Source organism: Scylla paramamosain, chromosome 36, assembly GCF_035594125.1.
Source record: "Scylla paramamosain isolate STU-SP2022 chromosome 36, ASM3559412v1, whole genome shotgun sequence".
Lineage (NCBI taxonomy): Eukaryota > Metazoa > Arthropoda > Malacostraca > Decapoda > Portunidae > Scylla > Scylla paramamosain.
In genome coordinates, this window is record NC_087186.1 from 13,201,908 (window position 1) to 13,229,407 (window position 27,500).

The 27,500-nt window shown below is 40.8% G+C and overlaps 1 protein-coding gene across 16 annotated transcripts in view; it reads left to right on the forward strand.

The window, feature by feature from the left end:
- LOC135091016 (protein phosphatase 1 regulatory subunit 12B-like) overlaps window positions 1-27,500 on the forward strand; it is an 88,131-nt gene that overhangs the window by 30,351 nt on the left and 30,280 nt on the right. For 4 of the 16 annotated variants that reach the window (XM_063988307.1, XM_063988309.1, XM_063988310.1 and 1 more), the window contains exons 2-18: window positions 2,007-2,137; window positions 2,774-2,892; window positions 3,578-3,737; window positions 3,975-4,119; window positions 4,914-5,032; window positions 5,368-5,456; window positions 7,230-7,406; window positions 8,594-8,776; window positions 9,009-9,180; window positions 9,964-10,764; window positions 12,236-12,322; window positions 13,613-13,876; window positions 15,212-15,395; window positions 15,589-15,783; window positions 16,110-16,212; window positions 16,501-16,616; window positions 16,879-16,974. In XM_063988307.1, coding sequence (XP_063844377.1) covers window positions 2,007-2,137; window positions 2,774-2,892; window positions 3,578-3,737; window positions 3,975-4,119; window positions 4,914-5,032; window positions 5,368-5,456; window positions 7,230-7,406; window positions 8,594-8,776; window positions 9,009-9,180; window positions 9,964-10,764; window positions 12,236-12,322; window positions 13,613-13,876; window positions 15,212-15,395; window positions 15,589-15,783; window positions 16,110-16,212; window positions 16,501-16,616; window positions 16,879-16,974 — 3,141 coding nt within the window. The remainder of the gene's footprint in view (window positions 1-2,006; window positions 2,138-2,773; window positions 2,893-3,577; window positions 3,738-3,974; window positions 4,120-4,913; window positions 5,033-5,367; window positions 5,457-7,229; window positions 7,407-8,593; window positions 8,777-9,008; window positions 9,181-9,963; window positions 10,765-12,235; window positions 12,323-13,612; window positions 13,877-15,211; window positions 15,396-15,588; window positions 15,784-16,109; window positions 16,213-16,500; window positions 16,617-16,878; window positions 16,975-27,500) is intronic. The other 12 variants (XM_063988311.1, XM_063988312.1, XM_063988313.1 and 9 more) reach the window with 9 other exon arrangements.

Sequence of the window (27,500 nt, forward strand, 5' to 3'; positions counted from 1 at the left end):
CTCTTTTTCCTCTTCCTCAGTTGGCAATGCACCTAATGATGTCATATATTCTACTGCTGAGGAAGAAAGAGAGAGAGAGAGAGAGAGAGAGAGAGAGAGAGAGAGAGAGAGAGAGAGAGAGAGAGAGAGAGAGAGAGAGAGGGGGGGAGTGGGGGAGGCTCTTTTGTTATTTTTCTATGTTGCTCAACTCTCTCTCTCTCTCTCTCTCTCTCTCTCTCTCTCTCTCTCTCTCTCTCTCTCTCTCTCTCTCTCTCTCTCTCTCTCTCTCTCTCTCTCTCTCTCTCTCTCTCTCATGGTAAATCACAGAGTTCATGGCACTTAACAACATTCTCTCTTAGTGCCAACACACACACACACACACACACACACACACACACACACACACACACACACACACACACACACACACACACCACATCAAAATACTATTATCACTATACTGTCATCTTATTTACTTCATTATGAGAGAGAGAGAGAGAGAGAGAGAGAGAGAGAGAGAGAGAGAGAGAGAGAGAGAGAGAGAGAGGTTTTAATTCCTAGTCAATAAAGAGCTTGAAAAGATTACAAAGATTAGATAAACAAATAGGTAGGGATGGTGGGTAGGCATAGATAGGCTGGTTTTAATACAGGGCCTGCCACTTGTAGACCTAATGGCTTCCTGCAGCTTCCCTTGTGTTCTTGTTCTTGTTTTATCCTTGTTCTGGCTTTGATGCTTTGAAAATGTTCAGTTCGCAGCTGCTTCCTGTGTGCTGTGTTGTCTTTCATAGCTTTTATAACCTGCTTCCTTCTCTCTCTCTCTCTCTCTCTCTCTCTCTCTCTCTCTCTCTCTCTCTCTCTCTCTCTCTCTCGCTCTCGCTGTTATCTATAATCTTGCCTTGCTTCCTGTGTTTTATCATCTCTCATCACTCTCTTTTCCTTCCTTCATCATCTTGTCTCGGCATTCTTTATCACATCTCCACCTCCTCTTGGTTTCCTCCTTATCAACATTTTCTTTTTCTGCTGCCATTGTTTTCCGTTTATTTTTCCATCGGTGTGTTATTCAATATTCCTTTTCTTTCTTAGCATTGATATATTTAACACTTACTTTTTTGGCCTTAGAAAATAGGACACTTATATTCCTTGTTTTCATCCTCTGTCATTTTTCCAGTGAGGGAGATGAGCTTAAGAGAATTAGAAACTATAAATACTAGAAGCTATTTCTTTATTATTGAGCTTAGGAGGATCAGAAACCATAAATTTAAGAAGCTATTTCCCCATTAAGTGCCATTTCATCATTTCATTCAATATCCTTAAGCATTTTCACTTACAAGTCCCTCCCACTCTTATTCTCTTTCCCGATGCTCCTCCTCCTCCTCATACCCTCCTCCGCACACCCTCTCCTGGTCTTCTTTGGTCTTCCCACCACCCAAGGCTTGAGAATTGAGTCACTATTAATTGTGTTGCATGGTTTGTTGTTGATAGCAGCGTGTGTTTTGATTGGGAGGTGTTGGTGTTTGTGCTTATTGGTGATTTGCTTTGTTCAGTTTGTGTGTGTGTGTGTGTGTGTGTGTGTGTGTGTGTGGTGGCGGTGCATTACTGCCGCCCCTGGGAGTGTTTGGGTGTGGTGGTCATAAAGTGGTGGTTTAGGGGATGTTTGGTTATGTAATGTTCTCCACCAGGTGTTTGGCTATCAGTTGTTTGTGGTTGTTTGAAATGATCCACCAGACGTTTCAAACAAGTGATAGTTTGTAATCATTTGGATCAGTTTTTTGGACATTTTGTACAAGTAATAGTTTTGTGTTTACTTTTCCAGTTGCAGATGAAAGTAAACTTATATTTAAATACTTTGAATGGATGCAAACACAACACCCAACTAAACAGTCTCAACTTTTTCAGATATTACAAGACAAACACACATACACACTAACATATCATCACCTGTTTTGAATAAAGTGCATAATATACATAGTCATTTATGCATACAGCCATGCAGACCCATACTAATTAGTCCTTTCTCTCCATTGCAGGCATGTATAGATGACAATTTAGACATGGTTGAGTTCCTTGTCGACCAGGGCACAGATGTCAACAGGGGGGACATGGAGGGCTGGACACCCCTGCATGCCACTGCCTCCTGTGGCTTCAACAGTATAGCAAAGTGAGTGTTGGAGGGAGGGAGGGCCTCTGTGTGTGTGTGTGTGTGTGTGTGTGTGTGTGTTTTGGAAGGGTGACAGGGTGTGTGGGTGTAAGTGGGTAAGTCTTGAGTGATGGATGGTTTGGTATGATGGTGTTTTGTGTGTGTGTGTGTGTGTGTGTGTGTGTGTGTGTGTGTGTGTGTGTGTGTGTGTGTGTAGCCTGTCAGCCAGTTCTTCTGTGTTTAGTGTGGCTGGTTTGGTATCTACTGAGGTGATCTATAAATGTTTCATAAAGTAATGCCTTGTGTTTTAGTGTAGGCATCTGTGTGACGTGCTGTGGTGCAAGTTATGTCATTATTCTGAAAGACTGATTCCATATTTATTTAGGTCCAATATGTCTGCCAAAGTTCAGTTCAGTTCTTGATATTCTTTCCACATTCTTTGATATCAGGTCTAAGTGGCACCCTAAAAATAAAATTAAAAAAACTCATATATCTTCAAGACTCACTACACACCCACACACACACACACACACACACATATACACACATATATATAACTGATAATAGATAAGACATGGGCTAGCTTGGTACGATCCTTTCAGTGCATCAATATTCACACAGTATCTATATTTACCCGTATTGCTGTGTGTGCTTCAGGTTCCTAATAGACCGAGGGGCGGACCTCTCCTTAGTCAACAATGATGGTGACCTGGCCATCGACATAGCAGACTCAGATGAGATGGAGTGCTTATTACAGCAGGAAATAGAAAGTAGAGGTGAGTATGAGTTGTTGGACCACCTGGGACCTTTTTCTCTCCTCTTTTTGGGTTGTGGAGTTTTTGTGGTTTTCATTCCACACAAAAAAGTGAAAAAATAGGTATTATATTGCTTTTGTCTTTGTGTTGTGGATCTTTCTCTTTTTTCACTTCATTATTATTATTCTGAGTTGTTTCTGCCTCTTATCATCATCATCATCATCATCATCATTATCATCATAATTTTTGTCACTGTCTTATCATCAATATTATCTTCTTTCTCCTTACCATCATCATCCTTATCATTCTCCTCCTCCTCTTACTTCTTCCACTAAAGAATAAACTTCCTCCTCTTCCTCCTCCTCCTTAGCATCATCCTTGTTATCCTCCTCCTCTTCTTCCTCTTATACAGAATGAGTTACCTCTTCATCCACATCATTCTTAATGTCCTCCTCTTCTCTTTCTGATACAAGCTCTCTCTTTTATCATATGTTTCCCTATCCTCATCCTCACTACTATTCTTATCCTACTCTTCCTGTCATAAACTTAATCTCCATCCTGTTCCTCATCATTACTGTTATCCTCATCACCATTCTTGTCCTCACCATCATCTTTTTCCTTATCTTTATCTTTATCCTCATCTCCATTCTTATCCTCACCATCCTTCTCCTTCATCCTTCTAATCCACCACCTCCTCCTCCTCTAGGTATCGATTGCGAGTTGTCTAGGAACCGAGAGGAGCGGCGGATGCTGGAGGATGCACAGTACTGGCTCACCTCTGGCTACCTGGCGGACCGACCACACCCAAAGACCGGTGCCACAGCCCTCCATGTGGCCGCCGCTAAGGGCTACATTAAGGTTATGAGGTGCGTGTGGGGCGTGGCTCTGTGTGTGTGTGTGTGTGTGTGTGCTGTTTTACCAGTTTTAGCTTTGTTATTTTGTTGTACTTGTTTTGTGTTTTTATAGTTTTCTACTTGCTTCATATTCATTTCTTATATTCTTGGTTTTTAGCTTTTATTGACATTTTCTGAGTTGAGTGAGGGTAATGAGATGGGTTCAGGTGTAATATCATTTGTCTCTCCTCATACGTGCTCTCTCCGCAGCCTTTTGTTAGAAGCCGGTGCAGACATCAATGCTAAGGACCTGGACGGGTGGACGCCCCTGCATGCTGCCTCACACTGGGGGCAGAAGGAGGCCGTCGAGGTCCTCTGTGAGAACATGGCAGATATGGAAGTCAGGAATTTTGTGGTATGGAATCTTCTGTACCCCTTGAACCTAAATCTGATGCTATAGGATCCCATTGTTGTGGTGCTTTAACCCTTTCACTGCAACATAAAATAGTTAGCAGCACCAAAAGCAATGCATGAAGTCTTTACAAGCATCTACAAGAGAGTTAGCAATGTAAAGAATACATTTTGCAATATCTTTGCAGTTCAAAGATCAGATGTGGCTGTAGAACAAGTAAAGATGTCTCAGAGTGATTGGTAATTAAGGAATGGTGTACCAAGTGGCAGTCAAAGGGTTAGAAATAGTTGAGCAGACTAAATCTGACCAGTATTGAGTTGTACAGTCTTGGTCAGTAGTAGTAGTAGTAGTTTGTGTTTTCTCTCGATCTTAACTCTTGTGATCTGCTGGGAAGACATCATGTGTCTAGTTTTGTAAGATTCCCAACACTTCAGATGAATAAGATTGAATGAAAATATGAAACAGAGAGTATAGTTTGAATTATGACCATGATTGTATTTCATTGTTAAGTTGTCAGTTTTCATATTTTCTTGAGTGAACCATGTGGACGTTTTAATTGAACATTTTATTAAAAAGTGTTTGCTTTTCACATAAATTTCAACTCTCTGTCTCCTTTGCTTAGAGTTCATAGTAGGATTTAATCTATAAAGCATTACCCCATCTAGAGAAACTATCTTGACATAAGGATAAGCTACACTGCTGTCCTATCATTATTATAAATTTTGTATACTGCTTAGCAATTTGAATACAGGAAAATAGTTTTGTTGTTAACCAATCGTGTTTTCCTCACCGTGCAGGGCCAGAGTGCTTTTGATGTGGCAGACAGCAGTTTATTATCATTAATGGAGGAGCTGAAGAGGAAACAGGCATCCCTGAAACTAATTAACCAAAACAAAAAGGGGCCAAGAAAGCGCAAGTAAGTACGGTCATCAGCAAGCACCAGTCACTTCTCAAGGAAATGGTACTATTGGTATTGGTTTATATCTTGAGGGAAAAATGCTTACACCAAGTTTCCCAAGAGTGAGAGATTGGATTATTTTGGTTAGGTATATCTAACTCAGGGTTCTTGATTCATAAACCCACTCTAGATTGAAGTTTTCTTTCTTCCCTTTTATTATCTTTACCTCTTGCTATGTGTCTTGTATTTTCTACATCTACAAAAGCACTATACGAGTCCTATGTAAAATAGCTAATCTCATGAGGATAAAGGCAGTACACATGACAGGTATTAAGGTGGTGAATCCCTTGCAGGACTTCACCGCTGAGCAACAAGAAGGAACGTGAAGATCCCCGGGAGTCTGATGGTACGTCAGAGGAGGATGAGTCCTCTTCGAAAGTGGGTGAGTGTTTTTGTGGTAGTGTAGTACTAACTCTTCTTGCTGCACCCTGTCTTCTCTGTTACCTGCACAGCACAACACCACACCAACAAGCCACACTACTCCACACCACACAACACCAAACCACTAAGCCACATCACAAAGTCACAGCTCAGAAGGGAATCCATAAGATCAAACCACTCAACACTTATCACTCCAAGCAGTTAAACATCACTACACCTCTTCATATCAAAATATTCCATTATTATATACAAGTCAACTGAGTGTACACACACACACACACACACACACACACACACACACACACACACACACACACACACACACACACACACACACACACACACACACACACACACACACACACACACACACACACACACACACACACTGATACAATGACACATATGCACCATCAGTAAACTCAAAATAAATAAGTTTCTGGATTGATGCCTCATTCTAACTATTGCTTTATCCATTGTCTTTCATCATAAAAAAGCCATCTGTTTTGGGTTGAAGGAATAAACTGAGAGAGAACAAGCTTAACCTTTTTTACTTTGCTAATGACTGTGTTTGAAAAGTTTTACAGATTATCACTCCCCTTTTAAGTTATGGTATCCTTCCATATTATGCTGTTAGGTTACGTTGGTGAGGTTGCTAATCACTTGACCTTGACCCGATCCTGAAGTGACACATGGAAAACAGGGCAACAGATCACAGGTCTTGCTTTTAGTGGTGTGGAAGGAGGAGAAAAAGTTACATTGACACAGATAGCATTGGAATACCAGTGAAAAATCCTAAGTGTGAATGACATTGATCACAGGAAGATAAAAAGCCACTGATTTGATAGATAACAGGTGATAACAGAAGGTGGATGTAGTGTCAGATTGGATTGATAGTAACAGTAGTCTCAGTAGGAGAGATAAATGTAGCTGTAATATCACATATTGGTGATAGACAGCAAGCCAAAGCCATCCTAGTGTGATTGATGATGAGAAGGTTATCCTGTGTGAGGTTGGAGGTTGAAATAGGAACTAAACTTATCTTTTTTGGCATAGGAAATGTCATTCTTATCTTGAGTTTTGAAGACAGGTGATAAGCTGATTGGTGAGTTGAGACCTGATTACAGGGTATAGTCTACTACTACTACTACTACTATTATTACTACTTGGCTGTAATCAGTTGGCTATACTGTATTATTAGTCAGCAACACAAAGTGACTGTGCTAGATGTTGATTAACCTTTTGTACTCACTTGCACTGTTATATTTCCCTTAGTTTTTAGTCCTGTGATCTGTGGAAAATCTTGTGAAATCCTTAAAGTGGGAAGTTGTCTGGCGATGAGTGGACTTATGATAGATGGCACACTGATTCCCACTGTATTTCGTATCTTTCTTGCCTTAAGTCCTCTCACCTGCTAATTTTACGTCACTTGCCTTTGTGAGATTTTTACCCAATCAGAGAACCTACTGCCGGAGAATGTTATGTACCTTGGAAGTGAGTGTGGTAGGTTAATGAGCATCTGGTGACAGTTGTACTAGGGTTCCTTCATGAGCGCATCATAGTCACATCTGTACCACTCTCTGCATGAGCTGATCTGGTAGTGTGAATGGGAATGCCACCATATCTAATTAGCATTTCTAGCTGATTCATAAGTGTGTTCCTCTTGTTCTATTTCTGACATACGTCCTAGAATACTTGACTCCGATGGTCTTAGCTTTCTGTATCCCTTACATGCTGCCGTTTTGAAAATATGGGATTCTCCTCGCATATGAAGATGATAGTACTAGTGAGGAGACAAGCAGTAGTGACAGTAGTGATTCCTCGGATTCAGACTCTGATAAAGATGAGGAGGAGGAGGAGAAGGAGGAGGAGGAGATGGAGATGGAGATGGAGATGGAAGGGGTGTTGGGTTGTTACAGACGTGCGTTGAGTCCCGTGAGGTACTTGGTGGGTAAGTCTGGGTGCTGATCTTGGGGCTTGGCTGTTGCTCGTGTTTGTTTGTGTTTGTGGTGCATGTGTGTGAGGGGAGTGGTGGCAGCATGGGAGCATGTCACACTCCCCCTCACACCACATTGTGCTGGTAGGCTTGGTTTGCCCCTTGTTTTGGTTTTCAATATCTTGATTGGCTTTTTTGCCAGTGTCTTTTCATTCATTCATTTTGTTTTTCTTTTTCATTTATTTTTTCTTTATTTTTTTGCTACAAGTAGATATTGTCCATAAAAAAAGTGTATCAAGGAAGTAAGATATCTGCTATACTGTCAAATGTGAAACTAAAGTGTAGGCATCAGTGAGTGACACCATTGTAAGACTGCTGCACGCTAGCAAACAAAGGTAGCTCCAATAATATTCCTCACATAGTTGACTATTTGAAGATACATCCTGGAAATAAAATGAGAAAAACACTAAGAAGTATCTAAAGTATCCTGCACATGATACTGTTCTTTCCTCTCACTGTAAGAACACTGAATTAAAGTGACATTGCAGTCATATCCCCAATTATGTTCTTTGTCACGGCATGGAATCCGCCTTCCAGTACTGCAAAATGTGTGACAGCACCACCTGGGATTACTAGTACAGGCACTGCTCACACTTACTACCTTGACTGTCCCTTGAATTCCACATTGCCTTCACACCTTAAAACGTCATCACCATTCACTCTAGCTGTCTGTGTTGAGGTTTATAATTGTGTTGTCATCAGTGTTGGGAGTAACTGCATTATTTATTGATTGTGCTGTTTTTGTTTTTGTTTTTGTTTTGTTGTTTTTAGTTTGGGTTTATCAAAAGCAAGAACTGTTTTTGTATTTCTGCTGTATTAGCCTTTTGTAGTTTAGCATTTAGTTAGTGTCTTGATTTTTTGAGTGATTTAGCTTTTAGTTAATGTATATAGTTGTAATTACAAGTTTGGTTCATAATGTAAAGTAACATTACTTCATTCCCACCTGATATAAGTTTATTAGAATGATGGTAAAGTAACTTAACCTGTAATGAGCAAGTAGATGACAACTTGAGATACATAAAGTTTATAAAGCATCCTTTTAGCTGCACAATATCAGATAAACTCTTGCAGAACACTCACAAAAACATTCTCAAATCATTTATTAAATACTTTTGTTTTTCTTCCCATCTTGCTTTAAACAGAGAAGAGAAACAAGGTGAACAAGGAGATCGCCGCCCCACAGATCATTCCCATTAGTGCTCTGTCCAACAAGAGCACCAGCAGAACACAGTCTGAGGCAAGGTCAGAGAATGCCTTCGATGAATCTGAGGTCCAGTCGTGGAGAAGACCGTCTTCCTTCAGGAGAACTAACCAGGAAGAGAAGAGTGAGTTGAGGAGTTATAGAAGTGACATATGAGGCTTGTAGTTATTAAAAGAGTGAAGGATTATTGACTATACTCTGTTTCACTTACTGTAATATGAATTTTTGCCATCAGAGGACATGGTATTGAACTATAGTCTCTGAACTAGGAGTAAACTAATAAATTTCATGGTTAAAAGAATTTATTTAAGCTCAAGTACCACAGCCAGATTTTGATGACTCCCTCCTTCCCTTAGACCAAAAAGAAGAGGCATCCCGCACCTCATCCACCACCACCACCACCACTACCACAACCACCACCACCACCACCACCACCACAGCGTCCACGCCCACCCCGTCAGCGAGAATCTCTGGCCGTGATGCTGAGGAGGATAGGAAGAGGACAGCGGCGGCGGAGAAGGAGGAGAGGTAAGTGTCAACAGGAGAGGAGGAGGAGGCTGCCATTGTGGTGGGAAAAAATGGACTAATTTCTTAATGTTTGTGGTTTTGATGATTTCAGGAAATTATTGAAGCATACTTGCAGTTCAGGTACCCATAAGCTGAGGTGTGTGTGTGTGTGTGTGTGTGTGTGTGTGAGGAAAAGTGTCTGTGTAATATACATATAAGCTGCTGTAAAAACTGTATGGACCTAATAAGTATTTAGAAGTATTAATGCATATTTTGATCAGTATTAACACACGTAATTGTACTAACAGTGTGGATGTGTGTGTGAGTGTGTGTGCATGAGTATGAATGTGACACAAAGGCTCAGGTCCCTAATGCACGTGTATGGCCCCTTAACACGAGGCTTGCTGTGTTTAATAAAGTGTTTGTGTTGGTGTTGTACTGTGCAAGTAGGCAGCTGTAACACTCCATGCCAAACATGTCGTGCATTTGGAAGTGAAACCTAAGTCAGTTTTCCATACACAGCACAGTAAGACTAATACCCTCTGATGGACATGATTGCAAGCCTCTATAACAATAACCAAAGCTAGGGTGTGTCTTTAGAGGTAATGCCCAACTTAACCAACCATTGTACAATAAATACCTAAGTACCATCCTTAATGCCTACTACTAAGATGTTTATAAAATACCTATTCATATGTACCCTAACTTAACTAAGGTTTGATGTGTTTCTTTATCATGCATTGGTGGCTGCATGGTGACTGGCAGTACTGTTGTTGCATGGTGATCATTTTGTTGTGTTTCTAGCGCTCTGACCGCCACCCGAGAGAAACTCAAGGCTCGGTCATGTCCGGCTCTCAGTCTGTTGGAGGAGGAGGAGGAAGGAAAGGAAGGAGGAAATGGGGTGCAGGTTTTTCCTTCCTGGCCTTCATCCCATTTGGGGGGTGTTTCTTCTACCACTGCCTCTGCCCTGGTGGCCTCCCAGCGCCTCTCTTCCTCTGACATCAACCTTCCCTCTCAATCACCCACACCTGCCCCTGTGGTACCGATCGTTCAGCCAAAAATCACCCCAGATGCCTCCCAGGCTATCCCCGCACCTAGTCCTGTCCCCACAGCTGTCATCACATCTACCACCACATCATCCACACCCCCTACCACATCCACCACATCAATCACCCCCTCCATTACTCATGCCTCACCATCTTCCTCCACATCCACCACTACTTCCACCACCACCACTGCACCACCACCACCACAGGATGTCAAAGAATCATTAGATATGGTCACTACTGCCTCCGCCACCATCACCACTTCCCCGGCAGTGACTGAGAGTGCGTCTTCCCCCATCAGTACCACAGACTTGGTGTCCTCACCGACTCACAGACCGCTGGGACTTTCACTCTCAAACCCTGTCTCTTCTAGTACCCTTCCTTCTTCATTACTTCAATCCTCTTCCTCCTCTTCCTCCTCCTATACCGTCCCCATCACCTCTATCACCACAACCAACACCCCGGCTGGCCTGGCCTCTCTCTCTACTAACCACACTACTAACAGCAAGGACCCTCGACTACTGGCAAGGTCCGCATCCCTCAGAGAACGCATTCAGAGGTATGGTTCTTGCATCTATGCTTGACTGTTTTGACTCTGGCTTGAGGGCACACACTCCTCTCCCTCTTTGTATCTGGCTTTACATTTACTGCTTATGATACCAATTCTTGTCTCCTGCTGGCAACTCTTACTCTTATGTTTCTTGATCTGCTTCACTTCAGTGTCTTGTGTTTTCACTTTTTTCCTGCTCAATGTATGTCTTAAATGAGCTTGCTGATTTCCTTATTAATGCAGCTATTACTCTTTCAACTTCTGACTGAAGTTTTTATTTGCAGCATGACAAAGCTGTGTTCTTATAATGCACCATGGAAATGAAATGATAAAAGTGAAATGATAATTTCCAAGGTTCAGCTACTGGTCACTGATGTGTTGCATACTGTTCATAAGGCGCCTACATTTCTTGGTTCATGAGTGCATTATTTAGAGGACAGCATTTTGGGGCTGCCACCATTAACTGATGAGTCTTGGCTGCTTAGCTTATACACTTACTTCTTTTACTGGTAGCTTCTTGCTCCAACAGCACATGTTTTGGGATGAAAATATCTTAATTTCAGGATCAGCTTTCTTTTATTGAAAATGGAAATTAAAGTGTCTGAATTTTTTTTGTAGTTAATAATGTGATCATAATTAGTATTGATCAGTTGTAGTGAAAAATTGCAGAGTTTGGTTGTCTTGCTGGTGCAGGAATCAGCACTTAGTTTGGGTCTTGACTTCATAGAGATTCACTAATTATTATTATTACCCACCCTGTTATCTGTTTATAGTAATGCTTCACTGCACAGGAACATACATTGATCTTGCTTACTGTTACTGCCATGTTAGCTGAACTGCCAGACAGCTGCACTGCCCCATCCAGAGTTATCACACTGCTAGCACATGCTCAGAGTGTGGTGGAGCTCAGAGGTGGCACACTGGCCTGTGTTGTGTTGCCTTTTTCAGCTCCATGTCCCCGGCTGTTATAGGCAGCACTCTTTAGCTAGTGAGCAGCATTTTACTGCTAATTTGATTAATGTGCTTGAAGTGCTCTCATGTGTTGATTAGTAAGAAATTATTTATTTACATGATTCTTGTAACTTTGTGACATCTCAGAGCCAATCTTCCATTCCACAAACATCAGAAAATAAAATTGTTTGTGCCACTCTTCTGTAAAGCTAAAACCACTCTGACTGTATTTGTTCTTTGTTGATTTATTCATTTGATTCATCTATCTTTGTAATATCTTTCAGCCAACCTTACTTTATACAGACATTAGAAAATGAAATTGTTTTCTTTGCACTTTTGTAAACATAACACTTTACTCCCTTATATTGTACACACACACACACACACACACACACACACACACACACACACACACACACACACACACACACACACACACACACACACACACACACACACACACACACACACACACACCATGATGGCAAAGAAGGAAGGGAGTGGAGTGACATGGTATTGTCATCCCCAGGAATCACATGGACAGCATGGGGCCAGCAGCAGCCAGCAGCACTGTCCTTACCACCAACACCTCACCCACCACACGCTCCAAAGGAAGGTAAGGAGAACAACCTCCGTCCAGCTTTCCTAAGGTGATGGAGTGAGGGATGTATTTGGCTTACGAGTAACTTAACACTGTTCATGTTTTGGGGAAATGTACTATATGTTGTTAAGATGGTGATGTAAATATTCTTAACATCTTCCTGTTCGTTTGGCCATGAAGTATTAATGTATTTGCTTGATGAGAGAGACTTGGGTATGGTGTCGTCTCGGGTTCCTGTTGTTGCCCTTACTTGTGACTGTTGTAATATTGAAAGATGAAAATTACTGTTGAAGTGCAAGGGCAGTATTGAGTATTATTATATAAGAATGTTAATTTGATTTGTTTGAGTTCTCAATGCATATACGTACATTGAATTATACATAAATTCTTGCATATTAAGTCTGACAATTTTTTAGATGATGAGGCACCATTATCTTAAGTCTGTTATGGTAAACATGACAGATAAGCCCTTCCCCTTCTTCTCCCTTGAGCCATGTGATTGGTAACTTAATGGATGGTGTGTGTCCCCTTCCACTCTTCCCACCATGTGTTTAATTGGCTTCTGTCTGCCCTGCACTCTTCCCTTCCTCACCCGTGCTATTAATTGGTGTTGGGAGGCCAGTAGTGGGATCTGCATTGCTTCCTCATCCACTTACAGTCATCTGAGAGTTATTGGAAGCAAGGACTAGGAACTTATTTGAAAGGGAAGAGGCAGAATGTATATGAAGGGGAAGAGGTGAAGAAGAGAAATGGGTATATAGTAAATGATACAGCCTCTGAATAGTGAAGGTCCTTTGTGTTTGCATTTCCTATTTGTATTAACTATAATTGTAAGCAAGGGATTAATGTCTGTATGAATCATAATCTATATGAGAGGGAATAGACATTTTACCTGAAGTATGGAAATAATGTAGATGTTACTGAATCTTCTTGTTGATGTCCCCTCACCTGTGGATTGGGCAAAGGCTATCAAACAAGTGAGTCTGAAAAGGCTGTGCTTACTTAATCACTAGATGTATTAGGTTTTGGAAAGTAGATTGAAACAAAATGAAGTTGGTGAAGCATATAAATTTAACCTTATCTTACATTTCTCTAGGCATCTTATCATTTGGTCTGGTGCAGGAGTACTCACCTTTGAAGACAGAAACAACTTTATGGATTAGGTTTCAGATGATGTTGAGATGTTTAAGTCAGCATCATTGTGCAGGATAGAAGACAGGGTTGATGTAGGTGACTCTTGGCAGTAAGAGCACCACCTGTGGCTGCGTCTTGCAATATTCTGAAGGGAGCATCAATCTCTTACAGCAACGTGACCACTCTGACCACCAACGGGGGACTGAGCACCCTCCCTCCCCCTCCCAAGACAGCCCCATCCCTTCCTAACACCACCCCCACCACCACCAAACAGCCCTCTCCATCCCCTTCACCTCCTTTGCCCACCACTACTGCCTCAGCCACCATCACCACACCCCCCACACCTCCTCCCCCACCCCAGACCCCTCCCTCTGCTCAGCCCCCTGCACCATCGTCCAAAATGAGTCCTGGGGGTGTCATAAAGAATTTCTTCAAGTGCGTACGCTTGCCTCACTGCAGGAATGAGAATGATTTGCACCCGCGTTTTGAGATATTTTTCTTAGCTGTGTGTCTCGTCCTTCCTGTGTTCTAATTGGATTTACCCTATCTGACCTGACCTGACCTGACCTGACCCTACTAACTGGCATGTTGTTTGGTTTTGCCCCATCCAATAATGATAATATGTAACATCATTGATAATAATACAATATTAATACATAACACATAATAATGGTAGTAATAGTATTATGGGTCCCAGTAACAAGTGGCTAAATTTTTAATGCTTTCAGCCTCTACATTTGTCATAAACCAACTATGTATAAAGAAAACTCATATTTTCCCATACAAGCAGCATGTTGTTTACTATCATATGCTTCATAATTGTTATTAAAATTTTGTCTGTGTGTGTTTGTTTGTGTGACTACTAATACAACTTTTGAAAACTGTTATAGGGTTAAGGGTCAGTTTTGTATTTGCCAGGCTGATGAAGTATTTAAATTTTATTGGCGTATTTAACATATTCTTCAGTATTTTATGAATGTTATCTATTTTTTCCTACATCTTTATTCTCATGTGTATTACCATGAATTAATATATTTCATTCTCAGTTAGATAACACAGTACTGTTATCATGAATTAATATTTCAAATTTTCAAGAGATAACAGTGTTACAGTAGTACTCAAGAAATGGCTTCATTGTTCTAACTGAATGGCTTCCTCTCTCTTTCTCTCTCTCTCTCTCCTCTTTGGCCTCCTTCTGTTTCATGAGTGGCCAGACTCCACGTAGAACACACAGTTGGGAGAGACCACCTCAGACCTTCCACTTGGCAGGCAGTGTCTTCTCTGAGTAACCAAGCATTGTGGTGAAGAGAATGGTGTCCTGTAGATGGGGGTCCTTGGGCCTCTGTTGCTCCTCGCTCACTCGTCCCCAGTTGTTGTACGATGCCTGGGTGTGTGCTAACAATGTGGCCTGACCACCTCCTGGACAGATTTGGGATTGCCTCAGAGTTAGAGTCTCATCATGTCACCACCAACGTTATCGTCAGTGCTCTTATTTCAAAATGAGTGCTGTATCATTTCCAGCTGAATTTTGCCAAAGATACTCAATTACTGTTAGATGCTTGTACTGAAGATAACTAAATTTGTGCTATGTATTTTGAGTTAACTGAGATGGGTATATACACTGGTAGCATGTGCCTTCAGAGTGCTCTATCCATGGCTGTATTGTATTAGGTGCGCAGGTGTATGAAGCGCGAGGCACAGTCTGTCCCTGGGGTGGTTGGCTGCAGCGCCACAGAGGTGTGTGGGAGCGCTGTGTGACTTGACATGTAGCCTCTTGCATTCGTCTAGGTCGTTCATGCCTCCGAGCCGTGACGAGGAGAGCGAGACGCAGAGGAAAGCCCACGCCAAGATGGTGCGCTCCACCCGCCGCTCCACCCAGGGAGTCACGCTGGAGGACATCAAGACTGCTGAGCAGCTCATGAAGAACAAACAACAGCAGCAGCAGCAAACCACTGTGAGTAGCCTGTCCTTTGCTGTTTGTCATTGTACTCTGTTTTCATTAGATTTTTCTTAAAGGTAATTCTTTGAAGCCATATTTAATGACCCTTGTTTTAACCAGCATCAGATAATGAAGTAAGTTACAGATATCACAGTGTTTCCTAGAGTAAAGCAGAAAGTTGTACTAACCTTCATATTTTCCTGTCTAGTCATCTAGTCCAGACTCCAAGGAGCTGTCATCCTCCACCACCACCGCCACCACCACTGTCACCTCCACCACCGCCACCAATGCCGCCTCACCCACCTCACCCACCAAGCCAAAGCCTGACTCACCGACCAAAGCGGATGAAGACGAGCGGCGTCCCTCGTGGCGGCTGAAGCTGGATGAGACAGATAAAAACAGGGTGAGTGTGAAAGGACAGATGAAGGAGCTGCTCAGTGTTGGTCCTTAACCTTTGATTGTGTGGCTTTGTTGTGTCTTATTTTCTTTAGTACCTTTGAAAAGTTTGTGATATATGTCTTCTGAACATAGTGGGTGAGGAAAATGGTGACTGAAGGGATAGTGGACAGTCTGGTGGTTTAATATTCTTTGAAGGATGTGGTTTATGATAATGATAGCTTATGATACAAACAAATGGAACTCATCAACCTTTTTTTTTATTTTTAATTTTTGCTCATTTTTCATTTGTGTAAAGCTGGAGTTAAATATGAATGTCTTTTGTATGTACAGTTTTCCCTGGAGAATGTCCGAAAAGACAAGTCAGAGGCAGAGAATGACGCAGACACTCCCACATTCACAGTACAGCTGCGGAAAAAGAATACTGAGGAGAAAGGTGAGGTGCTACAGGGTGTGTGTTTGTGTGTTTTCAGTATCTTCTGCCTCAACTCATAATCAGCTCTGACTCAATTCTGTAAGAGGCATCTGCCATAACGGCACCTCTAAAACTCCTTTCCTGCTGGTCTTAATTATATATAGCAGTGATGTAGCCACATTATAACTAAATAAAAGTTTTCGTTGGATCACTGAGTCATCTGTATTTATAAATTTAATGTACACTATTTTTGTGGTTCTTTGGGTTATTTGTGTAGTTATGGACAATAAATGAAAACAATACTTACAGATGAGGAGAAGGATAGTGAGCGCAACTCCCAGACCCGCGAGGGCACCCAGGCGGCCATCCAGCGGCGGAAAAAGCCCAAGAGACGCTCCACAGGGAAGGTTCAGGTCAACATGGACGTAAGTAGCATGCCGTCACCTGCTTCACACCCTCTGATTTGCCACCAGCTTACCCAACTTGATTTTTTTCCCCCACCCACAAACTTTTCACGTTCTGTCATGATTCACATTAGATGCTTCTTTTTTCCGCCCCACCGCCCACACCCACCTGTACTCTCAATACTTTCCTGGGTGCATTTTGTTTTGTTTTTGTTTATGTTCTTTTTCTGTTGGGGTTTGTGTTTGATTTTTTGCCTCTCCATCGCTTGCCTTGGACCACCAGGAGATAGACCCTGAGAAGAGGGCCCAGCGCTCTGCAGAACAGCAGCAGCGGCAGGGGGATGAAGGCAGCGAGGAGGAGGAGGAAGAGGTTGAAACGGTAAGGATCCCGCTTCTGATTTAGCCTCATTCTGTTCCTCCATAACCCAGACCCCACTGCTTGCCTCACTTCTCTCAATTCCCTTCCTTCTACCTCTCATCTGGTTGTCTTATTTATTTATTTATTTATTCATTTATTTATTTATTTATTTATTTATTTATTTATTGCTTACTTTGGTTTTATTCTGTTCTTTTATGATATTTTGTTTATGCTGCTTTTTAGTTGTGCATTAATAACTATGTCTGTCTTTTTTTTTCTTTTTTTTTCTCTAATTTATTGTGCATAGCCATGTTTTGTTGTCTCTAGCCTCATTAATTTGGTGCTTTCTTGCTTTTTGGTTTTCATTTTATGTGTCAGTTTACATATCTTTCTGTATTTTTTTTTGTTACTTGAGTAATTTTTCTTTGCATATATCTAACAATTTTATTGGTTTTCATAAGTTTCCTTTCACAGTATGTTCTATTGTATTGTAGTTACCTTGTTTCAGTTTTCTGTTATCAACTTTCTTCATTTATCTTTTATTTTTTTTTCCCCATTAACTCATCTGTGTATTTATTTATTTAATTCAGTTTTATAGCATTTACGGTAGCATGACTTACTTCACTTCCTCTCTTATAGCCTTTGCTTTGTGAATGGCTGTGAATTAGTAGCTTTAATCTGCACTCTACTTAGTAACTAGTTGGTGGTAGAGTGAGTTTTTGTGGACTAACAGCTGGTGTCTTTATATATATACTATGTGGCAGCTCAACACTGCAATGATGTAAGTAACTAGTTATGGCATTCAGTTCACTGCAGCTGTTTGGCTAAGTTATGTGAAATATCTAGAATTTATTTAGTTTTCATGTGTGATAATGAATTCATGAAAAGTTTGAACTTACAATGAAATAAAATGGTGGAGTTACTGGTGTAGGAAAGCACAAGATGAAACAGGAATACTTTACCTGTATAGTGACAAGACAGTGAGGGCTGAACAATTGACTCAAGCCTTGGTGATTACATATGGCCAGATTGATAACTTATTTACCGTAAGTGTTCAGCTATGGGTTCGGTCCTGGCAACAACCTCTCATGTCTAGTTTATTCCTCCTTTCCATTAAATTTCTCAAGTGCTTCCATGATTTCCCAAGAGAGGCTTGACACTTTTTCTATCATTTAAAGCCTTCAAAAGAACAGCTGAAATATTAAAGTAAAGTATGCACCCCCTGCAGTCTCCCACACCACTAACCCCATCCATATGAAAAGTTTGTGAGAGCAAATATTTAAGTCCTGTGTATCTCAGTTCATCTCAGAGTGGACAGAAATGTGGAAGGAAGTATGTGTGTTATGTGTGAAGTCTGGCATAAACAAATCCAAGGCTTGACATAGTAGCAGCCTTAGGGTAGACATCGTCATAATGGTCTACATAGTTTTCCTCTCTTCGTGGGGACGGATAATTGAGTTTCACATAAAATGCTTAATTCTCAAAAGGGGCAGACTTACTCACATCTATATTTCTATGCCAGCTCTTGCTTTAGGTATGTGTATCATTTGTGTGCTGGCATTGAGCTAGATATATAAATTTAGCTGAAAGTGCGAGGCCTCTGTCTTCCAAGCCTTGAGTGTTACTTCGGCTTGCATGGGAGGGTTAGTGAGGTGAAGTGTGAGGCATCTGTGATGATCTTGCCAGTATGTTCAGGTTATGATGAGTATTTGAAAGTAATGAGTAAAGCTTTTCAGTATGAATACCCAGATGAATGTGAAATTAACTATCTGGAGAAAATTGCTGAAGTACTTAATTAAACTATTATCTTGATTGTGTGCAAGCCAAGTGAAAAGAGATGGGGGAGTTATGTAAATTTCAGTATTGTAGTTTTATCCTGTGCCATTATGAGAATAGGTTAAGGAAAAGAGCAGGATAAAATAAGAAAGTTTAATCATAAGGGCAGGTGATGAGAGATTGATTGACTGAAGTGATCAAGTGTTGCATAAGTTTCTGAATGAAGTAGTTTTTATGCAGAATGCCTTCAACATGTGCTGAGAATGAATCATGTGGTCTGAGGTATTAATGACCTGCGAAGTTATGAGATGTATTTGAGGTATTCTTAGCCTTGGTCTGAAAGGATTAACTTGGTTTTGCATCTTCATAAAACTGAAAGTCATTTTAGCATAGATCAGCCAGATATAGTTTGTGACATGTGACTATCACACCAAGCCTTATTATTGCTATTGCGTGTGGAAAGAGATGAGTCATGGTCAGCGTTGTGCAGCAAAGCTTAGCAAAAATAGATGATGCATTATCTTTGGTGCAGCCATCTGCCAGCCAGCTGAGGGTGCAAGAGAGTGCAGTGGTCTGAGCTTCTGTGTGTGTGTGTGTGTGTGTGTGTGTGTGTGTGTGTGTGTGTGTGTGTGTGTGTCCTTGTCTGTTGTACAAGAATATGAAAGACAAAATTAGATGTATTTTTTTTGCAAGTGCTTTCTTGGCACTTGTAAATTAAACAAACAAATAAAATAAGGAAATAAAACTAGTAGCAAAAAATAATAATAGATAATATCATGTTTTGATGAGAAGTCAAGAAATAGAGACAGACAGAGGCACACCACACCACAAATTATAATACTTGGTTAGGGAAATGTTAAGAAAGAGATGAACAAAAATAGCGATGATGCAAGGCCCACACACAAACATTGGCAAAGACCTCTGCATAGGAGCTCCATAGCAAAAAGTATGGGGATTATGTTCTGACCCCAGGTAGCATGTGGGTGCCATGGGAGGGCTTGACGGGCTGCCAGTTTGTTGTGGGGCACAGGTGCTGGTGAGACTTGGCCAGATGGGGGGATGGGAGACAAGGGGATGCAGGTAGGGGAGAGGGGAACAGCTCACCCACTCACTCTTTCATCCCATCACACAAGTCTCCTTGAAGTGGGCTACCGCTGAGGGATTCGTCTCTCACATTGCCTTGCGCCTCACACCACCTGCTGCCTGTCACAAATGAAAGATATGATCTGAGTTATGTGTCACATTAACACTGCAGGCCAGTGACAGCCTTTCACACTCCTCTGGCAAGATTTATGTTGCACTAACTCTTGGACATGAGCAGTGGGTACAGTTGGCGCTGGACATGAACTGAGGGAGGAGATGTATAATTATCGTGAGGCTCTTTGAAGTGACAGGAACAAGTGGTCAGTTTGGCTTTTGCACTTAAAGACAAAAACAAACATAGGAAGGGTCACCCTAATAATTTCCTGTAAATATTGTATGCATTTAAGTTTGTATATAAGTGAATGTATATGCCTGCATGAGTGAACATGAGTGATGTGTTTTCTGGTCAGACTGTGAGACACAACGACCCACTGACCTCATAGCTAAACTCATCCTGGCTACACTCAGCTGACTAATGGTTCATGGGGGCTGCTGCTGAGATCCTGTGATGTTAGCGTTAATGGGAACGTCTGACCAGGAAAGACTCAGATCTGAGGGTTTATGCTGATGAGGTGAGGAAGTGATGTGCTAGGTGTGTCAGTGGAGCAGTCCAGTAGGTGGATATACGTTAGCATGCCAAAATAATTAAAAACTGAGCAGATCGAGACACGTGGCGATGTGTCTGTTATCCAACCACTTTATCGCTGAGTCACCATGTGTTTAGGCAAGAGGTGTTGTGAGGCATGTGTGTAGACAGTGCTGTGGTGAAGGTGTGGTAGGCATGTAAGCACAGGTGGTGTGTGGCAGGTATCTAGGGGTGGTGGACAGGTGTGGACTCATTTAAGTGACTCTAGTAGATTTAAAAAGTGTCATGTCATGAAACTAATGTCTGATGAGGAAGAGATGTCATGTGCTGTCTGATTTCACTTAAATTGCATTTGTGTGTGTGTGTGTGTGTGTGTGTGTGTGTGTGTGTGTGTGTGTGTGTGTGTGTGTGTGTGTGTTCTTTTCTTTGCCCTCAATACTTTGAATTTGCCTTTAGTTCAGAACAAAATCAAAATATTCTCAAACTTTTCATCAAGACTACAAGAGTTAAAAACAATGAATCTCACAGCAGTGAAGTTACATCAAGGAAGATTCTTCAAAATAATCTTACAAAAGATCAAGACCACAACTGTTGAGAAAGACATCTGTGCAAGAAGCCTTTATTTCCTTTAATTAAAGACTAGCTGAAATATCCTCATGATCCAACAACAGAGAAATGCAGGCAGGAGAAAAGGAAGTACAGTGCCAACAAAATCAAGTAAATGCACGGAGAGAGTAGAGGAACAAAGAGCAGAGGAAGTAACATTAATAAAGAACCCACTTATGAAAAACACTCCCAGAAACAGATGTCACTGTAGCACATCCTGACAAAGAAAAGGAAGGAAAACATCAGCTAAAACTAAGCAAGCATGGATAATAGCAAAGAGAATAGAAGAAGTAACATTAATAGATGTAATACCTAGAAGATCCACGTATAAAAGACAGAGCTTGACAAAGAAGAGAAAACATCCGCAAAAACTTAGTACAAGTGGAGCGTAGCAATAAAATCTTAGAAAGAAACATTAAAAACACAGTACCAGGAAGACCTATGTATGAAAACTCTTCCTACATACAACCAGTGTAGTGCAGTGAAGTGAAGCAAAGGAAAGAAGCATCAGCAGAATCAAGCTCAGAAGAATAACAAAGAGAGTAAAGGAAACAAGTAACTCTTGAACATAATACCAGGAAGACCTACATATGAAAAACACTCCAAGATACAGATGACCGGTACAATGTTGGGAGAAGAGAGAGAGAGAGAGAGAGAGAGAGAGAGAGAGAGAGAGAGAGAGAGAGAGAGAGAGAGAGAGAGAGAGAGAGAGAGAGAGAGAGAGAGAGAGAGAGAGAGAGAGAGAGAGAGGAAAAAAAGAAAAACATTGGCAGGAAGCTGAAGTCCACATGGAGAGAACTCTTTTGAACATAATACCAGGAAGACCTACATATGAAAAACACTCCAAGATACAAATGACCAGTATAATGTCGGGAGAAGAGAGAGAGAGAAAAAAAAAAAGGAAAACATTGGCAAGAATCTTAAGCCCACATGGAGAGTAGCAATAAGAAGAGAGGAAGTGATGCTAATAGATACAGTACCAAGAAGACCCACAGATGGAGAACACTGTCCCAGATGCAGGTGTCCAGTGAAGTACAGCACAGTCTGACATTCACTGATAGTAGTGGCTGCAAGAGTAGTGCCAGCCGTCAGCCGGGATAAAAATACTCTCTCCTAATGTTGTTGAAATAGCCAGCTTGCCGCCGCCTGTGTTGTGCTGGCAGCCGTGTGTGGCTTAGTATTAATATTCCCAGCACAGGAGGGACAGGAATGAGGGATGGGGAGAGGAAAGTGGGAGCATCCATACTGTCAACACTTCAGTTTGTCTCTTAACACCTTCACTGATCCTGATGGGAGTTTAAGGATGTAATATAAAGCCACCGTTAGTTAATATAAAAATTAAAGTGATAATACTAATACCAAATGATAAAAACTCTTAATTTCTTGTTTATGAAAAGTTGCACAAACAAGGCAGTAAATTTTACCACCACCACCTGCTACAAAATAGACATCTAAGTGAAATATATTTATCAAAACATTGCAATTCTTAAAGGAAGTGTGAAAATGTTAAGCATTAGTCACACTGTAAGCTTGTGAAGATGAGAGTAAATGGCAGATAGAGTGTGTGTGTGTGTGTGTGTGTGTGTGTGTGTGAGACAGCTGTGGGGAAAGAAAAAGAGGTAGGGGTCCTGCTTGTGACTGATGGATGGGTATGAAAACCTGTGCCAACTTGGGTCTGTGATGCAAGAGGGAGCATGTGGAGGAGGTGGATGGAGAGAGCTTATGAGAGCTTTCTCTGGCTAAAGTGAAGTGGAGGAAAGGATAAGTAAAGGATAACCAAAAGTGGAGTAAGTGGATGGCCATGAGTGGAGAACTGCTGAGGCTTGAAAGGGATAGATAAAGGATAGTGAAAAGTGGAGTAAAGTGGAGGGCTGAGTGGAAGATTGTAACGTCACTAGAAGGATGAGTAACGATAACAGAAAGTGGAGGAAAGAGAACAGCTGTGAGTGGAAAAATAGGACAGAATTAGAAGGATGAGTAAAAGATAGCCATAGATAAAGAGAAGTATTGGGTAATGAGTGGATGAGAAAAAATGAGAAAAATAACTCGTTGGCAGGAAAGTTTAATTTCAATGTTATATGAATTTCTCCTTAATTATTTACTGTGAGGTGGTATAGGTGGGAGTAGGAAGCAGGGTACAGGTGTGAGGGTGTGTGGTGGGCAGGCTGATGTGATGCCCCTTGTAAACACAGATCACAGGTGTAAACAAACACTTGGGCTAGTAGTGGGCAGTTTCTAGCCAAGTGTTTGGGATCTGCACTTCTTTGCCTGGCAGTTTATTCACCTCTTGTGGGGATTAACCTGTCAAGCCACACCTGTGATTGGGTTCCTGGGGTATATATAGGTCCATTCAAGTCACCATTTTTCATCGTAGATTCTATCACTGGTCTTGTTTGGAGGTGAGCAGGCTGTGGAAATATTGGCCTTGATCATGCTGTTAATTTTGTCACTGGGGTTGCTAAATATATGTGAAATTTGTGTTCTTGAGTGCTTATTATGCAAAAGACCATTCAGTTTACACAAGGTAGCTAATGATTATCCAATACACTGTCCTCATTCATAGATAATTTTCATAAAGGTCTCTATCATATTGACACTTGTGACCTTGTTGCTAAGCCAGTACCACACATCCTCTATAATTTAATGGGGTTCGTTATGTAATAAGCCCCACCTGTTTATGTACGTATCTCAGTCATGGGGTTGCTAAAATTACCAGTGACGGACTGTAAAACACTTTTTTCACGCAGTATTTATTTTTGCTGCCGTATGGGCTACTATATAGATCAACAGCGTCATTCATAACTGTAGGGGCAGGACAGGAAAGTAGGTTGTGGTGTTTGTTCCCTGTGTTACTGTTATTCCTGTTCCTATGGTGAGACGGTGCGTGATGTCTCTGCTGCGATCCTTTAAGGGGGATCTAAGCTTGATAGATAGATAAAAATGGGTATGAAAGTGTTATTGCATTATCTTAGGATCCTAATGAATTACTGCAAACATTAGCATTACATTATCTTTATCAGTGTTAAATTAGCATGGTATCTGTTCTCATTACCACTATTATTAATCTTTTCCACATTATATAACCTTAGTATCTTTACCTAATGAATTACCACAGACTGTACTCTTATTATCAGTCATTACCTTATTACATTGCCATAGTATCTATACCTAATGAACCACTGCAAACACTACTATCAACCTTACCTGCTTTAAGAATATCAAGGTTCTGTACCCAAATGAATCACCACAAACTGCTATTATTATTAACCTACTCCTGCATACCATACCAATCAATGTTACAAAGCTGGTCATGTGTGCTGTGTCTTGCCGTCATAAAGATTGGTATCAGTGTATTGCATTCATGACAGAGGGACAAAGCACCATGAAGCGAACCCTGTCGGCCTTGAGTAACTTACGTCAGTCGGCAGGGAGGGGTAGGGGATGTGAAGTGAAGGGATGTGATAGGTGGAGATGATAAATGGATGGAAAAGAGAGAGAGAGAGAGAGAGAGAGAGATACATACATACATACAAGGTGATATAAGACAGGAGGTAAAAAGGAAGGGAAAGAGGAGGAAAAGTGTGTGGGAAATTGTATGGGTGAAAGGGAAAAGGATTAAGAAAAGGAAATATTGGAGTAAAGGAGAGAGAGAGAGAGAGAGAGAAAATTATTAATGAAGGGAAGAAATGAGGAGGGAGAAGTGGCAAAAAAGAGTTTAGGAAAAAGATTAAAGAAGGGAGGAGAGGAAATTTGAAATGAGAAAGTGAGGAGTGGATGTAAGAAAGGAAGAAAGTAAGTGATTAAAGGCATGAGAGAATAAGTTAGAAGAATAACAGGGTGATACAAATGAGGCAAGGGAAGGGGAAAGAAAAATAACCAAACAATTAAAGCATAAAGAAAAAAATCTGAAGACTAATAAGGTGATGCAAGCAAGGGAATGAAGAGAAGTGGGAGGAAGAAAGAAGAATAATGAGAGGATGAGGGGAGAGGGAAAAAATAAAACTCAGGTGATTATGACTCCTTAAAACAGGTGGTTCTCCCCTCCCATCACCCCCATCACCTACGTAAAACCACCTGCTCTCCTCTCACCCTCACCTCTTCCCAGCACCTTCTCCAAAACCTCATCATACTTATTAATAGATTAGTTTATTCCCAGCTAGAAAAAAAGGAAAAAAGACGTGTGTTTATTTACCAAGAAGACCGAGGAGGTGGTGGAGTGGTGCATTTCATGGCGTGGTGATGAGTGTTTGGTGATGCCAGGGTGTTTTGTAGCCTGGGTGATGGTGGTGTGTGTTGGTGTTGCTGTCTTAGGTGGCCAAGAGTCGTGGAGATGAAATGGATGATGTAATGAAGTTTAGAGAGATATTAAAGTGCTGTAGAGATTAAATAGGTTATGTAATGAATTATGGGGAGGTTTTTTAGGGAGGTGTTTGTTTGAGAATATGTTTTGAGGTATGGGGAGGCATTATTGTCAAGTGTTCGCTGGTGTTTGGTTGAAAGGAGTATATTATGTAATGAGGTATAGGGAAGTACTGTAAGAGTTTGTTAGTTGTTGTTTGGTTGAGAAAAAAAGTTTAATGTGTTGGAATCAAGAAATTAGTTGGGAATTGTTGATTTTATTTATTTAATTTATTTCTATTTATTATTATTCTTATTTTTTTTTTTTTAGGTTTAGGAATAGCAAAGATAAAGTAAAGTGTGTATATTGTGAGCTGGAGATGTTGCTGGCTAGTGTTTTATTGCAAAGGTCATAAATGTTAGTAATTTTAAACACTTATTCATCATTATTATCATTATCATTATTATCATTATTCCCATCTATTTATATTTTGTTGACTTGGCGTAATAGTGAAGCCTCGAGTCCAGTGGTACATTTTCTGTGGGTACAAGACTTAGTTATAGAAATATGCCTTTAATTTTAGAATACTTTTACCTGTGACTTTTTATTTTTATTTCTTTATTATCTTGCTAGGAGAGTGAAATGTTCAAGTCATTGCCTCATCCAAAGATTAATTTGTGTCTTAGTCAGCCAAAGTGAGGAGGCGCAGACTTGTGACTGCCTTTACCACACCTTAGTCATCCTGTCCATTGCTTGCATTGCCACGACAGTGAAATTTTGAGGCCATTTAAGTTGTCACCACTGCCTGAGAGTAATTCATAGCTTAGCTCGTGAAAATAATGAAAGATGCTAATTTTAGAATGCTTTCATTACTTCATAGCTTAGGTCATGTAAACAGTGGGAGCTGTTAATTTCAGAATGCTTCTATTGTATCATCTTATTTTAATCTTGCCTGGACAGTGAAATCTTGAGGTCATTTTAAGTTGTCACCACTGCTTTGGATTAATTCATAGCTTAGGTCATGAAAATAATGAGTCTCTTAATTTAGAATGCTTTTTATTTCATCATCTCATTTTAATCTTGCTGGGACTGAAATTTTGAGGTCATTGGTAGCTTAACTCATGCAAATAATAAGAGGCACTAATTTTAGAATGTTTTAATTGCAGCTTACTATTCATCTCATTTTAATCCTGCCAGGATGGTAGAATTTTAAGTTTTAAGTTTAATTTGCTTCGTTGACCAAAGTAAGATGCTTATCTTATATTACATTTACTACACCACATTATTCATCTTTATTTTATAGCCAGGACTCTCGGCAAGCGTCTGTGTCCGTAAAAGTAAAGTGATTAGTTGTGCAAAGAATATCAGAGAGCTGTCATGTTATTTATTATTAGTTCAATTATAGCACTAAAACAATAAGTAGACGATGTACAAATATAGTCACAAAAAATAGTAACTTCAAAGGTGTAAACACGTTATTCGCTCAGGTACAAAAACAAGTAGTGGACGTATTAAAGTTGTCCTGAAACTCAAAAACATCAAGACGTAAACAAGGTATTCAAATTACACCAAAACAATAAGTAATGGATGTAAGTATTAGTGTAAAAACGCAAATCTGAAAGTACAAACAAACCAGTTCACTTGCAACATCAAAATTATTCACACACAAAAAGAAACACAAAGAGAACAAATAAGCAGACAGCAGGGGGTCGCTCTGATGGGGGCTTCAGTAACCAAGTGGGGACAACAAGAATAGCAGAGCAAGGCGTAAGGTGAAGTGTGCAGCGTTACCCTTTAGTCTCACTCCCCCCCCCTCCCCACGTGACTGGCAGGAATGTACGGTGGTTTACTGCGACTGTATGACATAAGGAGCCTTGCAGATGGTGGAGGCGGTGGTGGTGTAGGCCAAAAACGAGGGAAAGAAGAGGGATAGGGAATAATTATTAGGAGTAGGAGGAGGAGGAACGTGACGCAAGCTGAAGACAATAACAAAAGCAAGAACAGTGAGGAGTAGGTGGTGGAGGAGAAGGCCAAAAACGAAGGGAAGAGGAAGATACACAGGTTATGAGGAGGAGGAGGAACGAGACATTAAAAGAC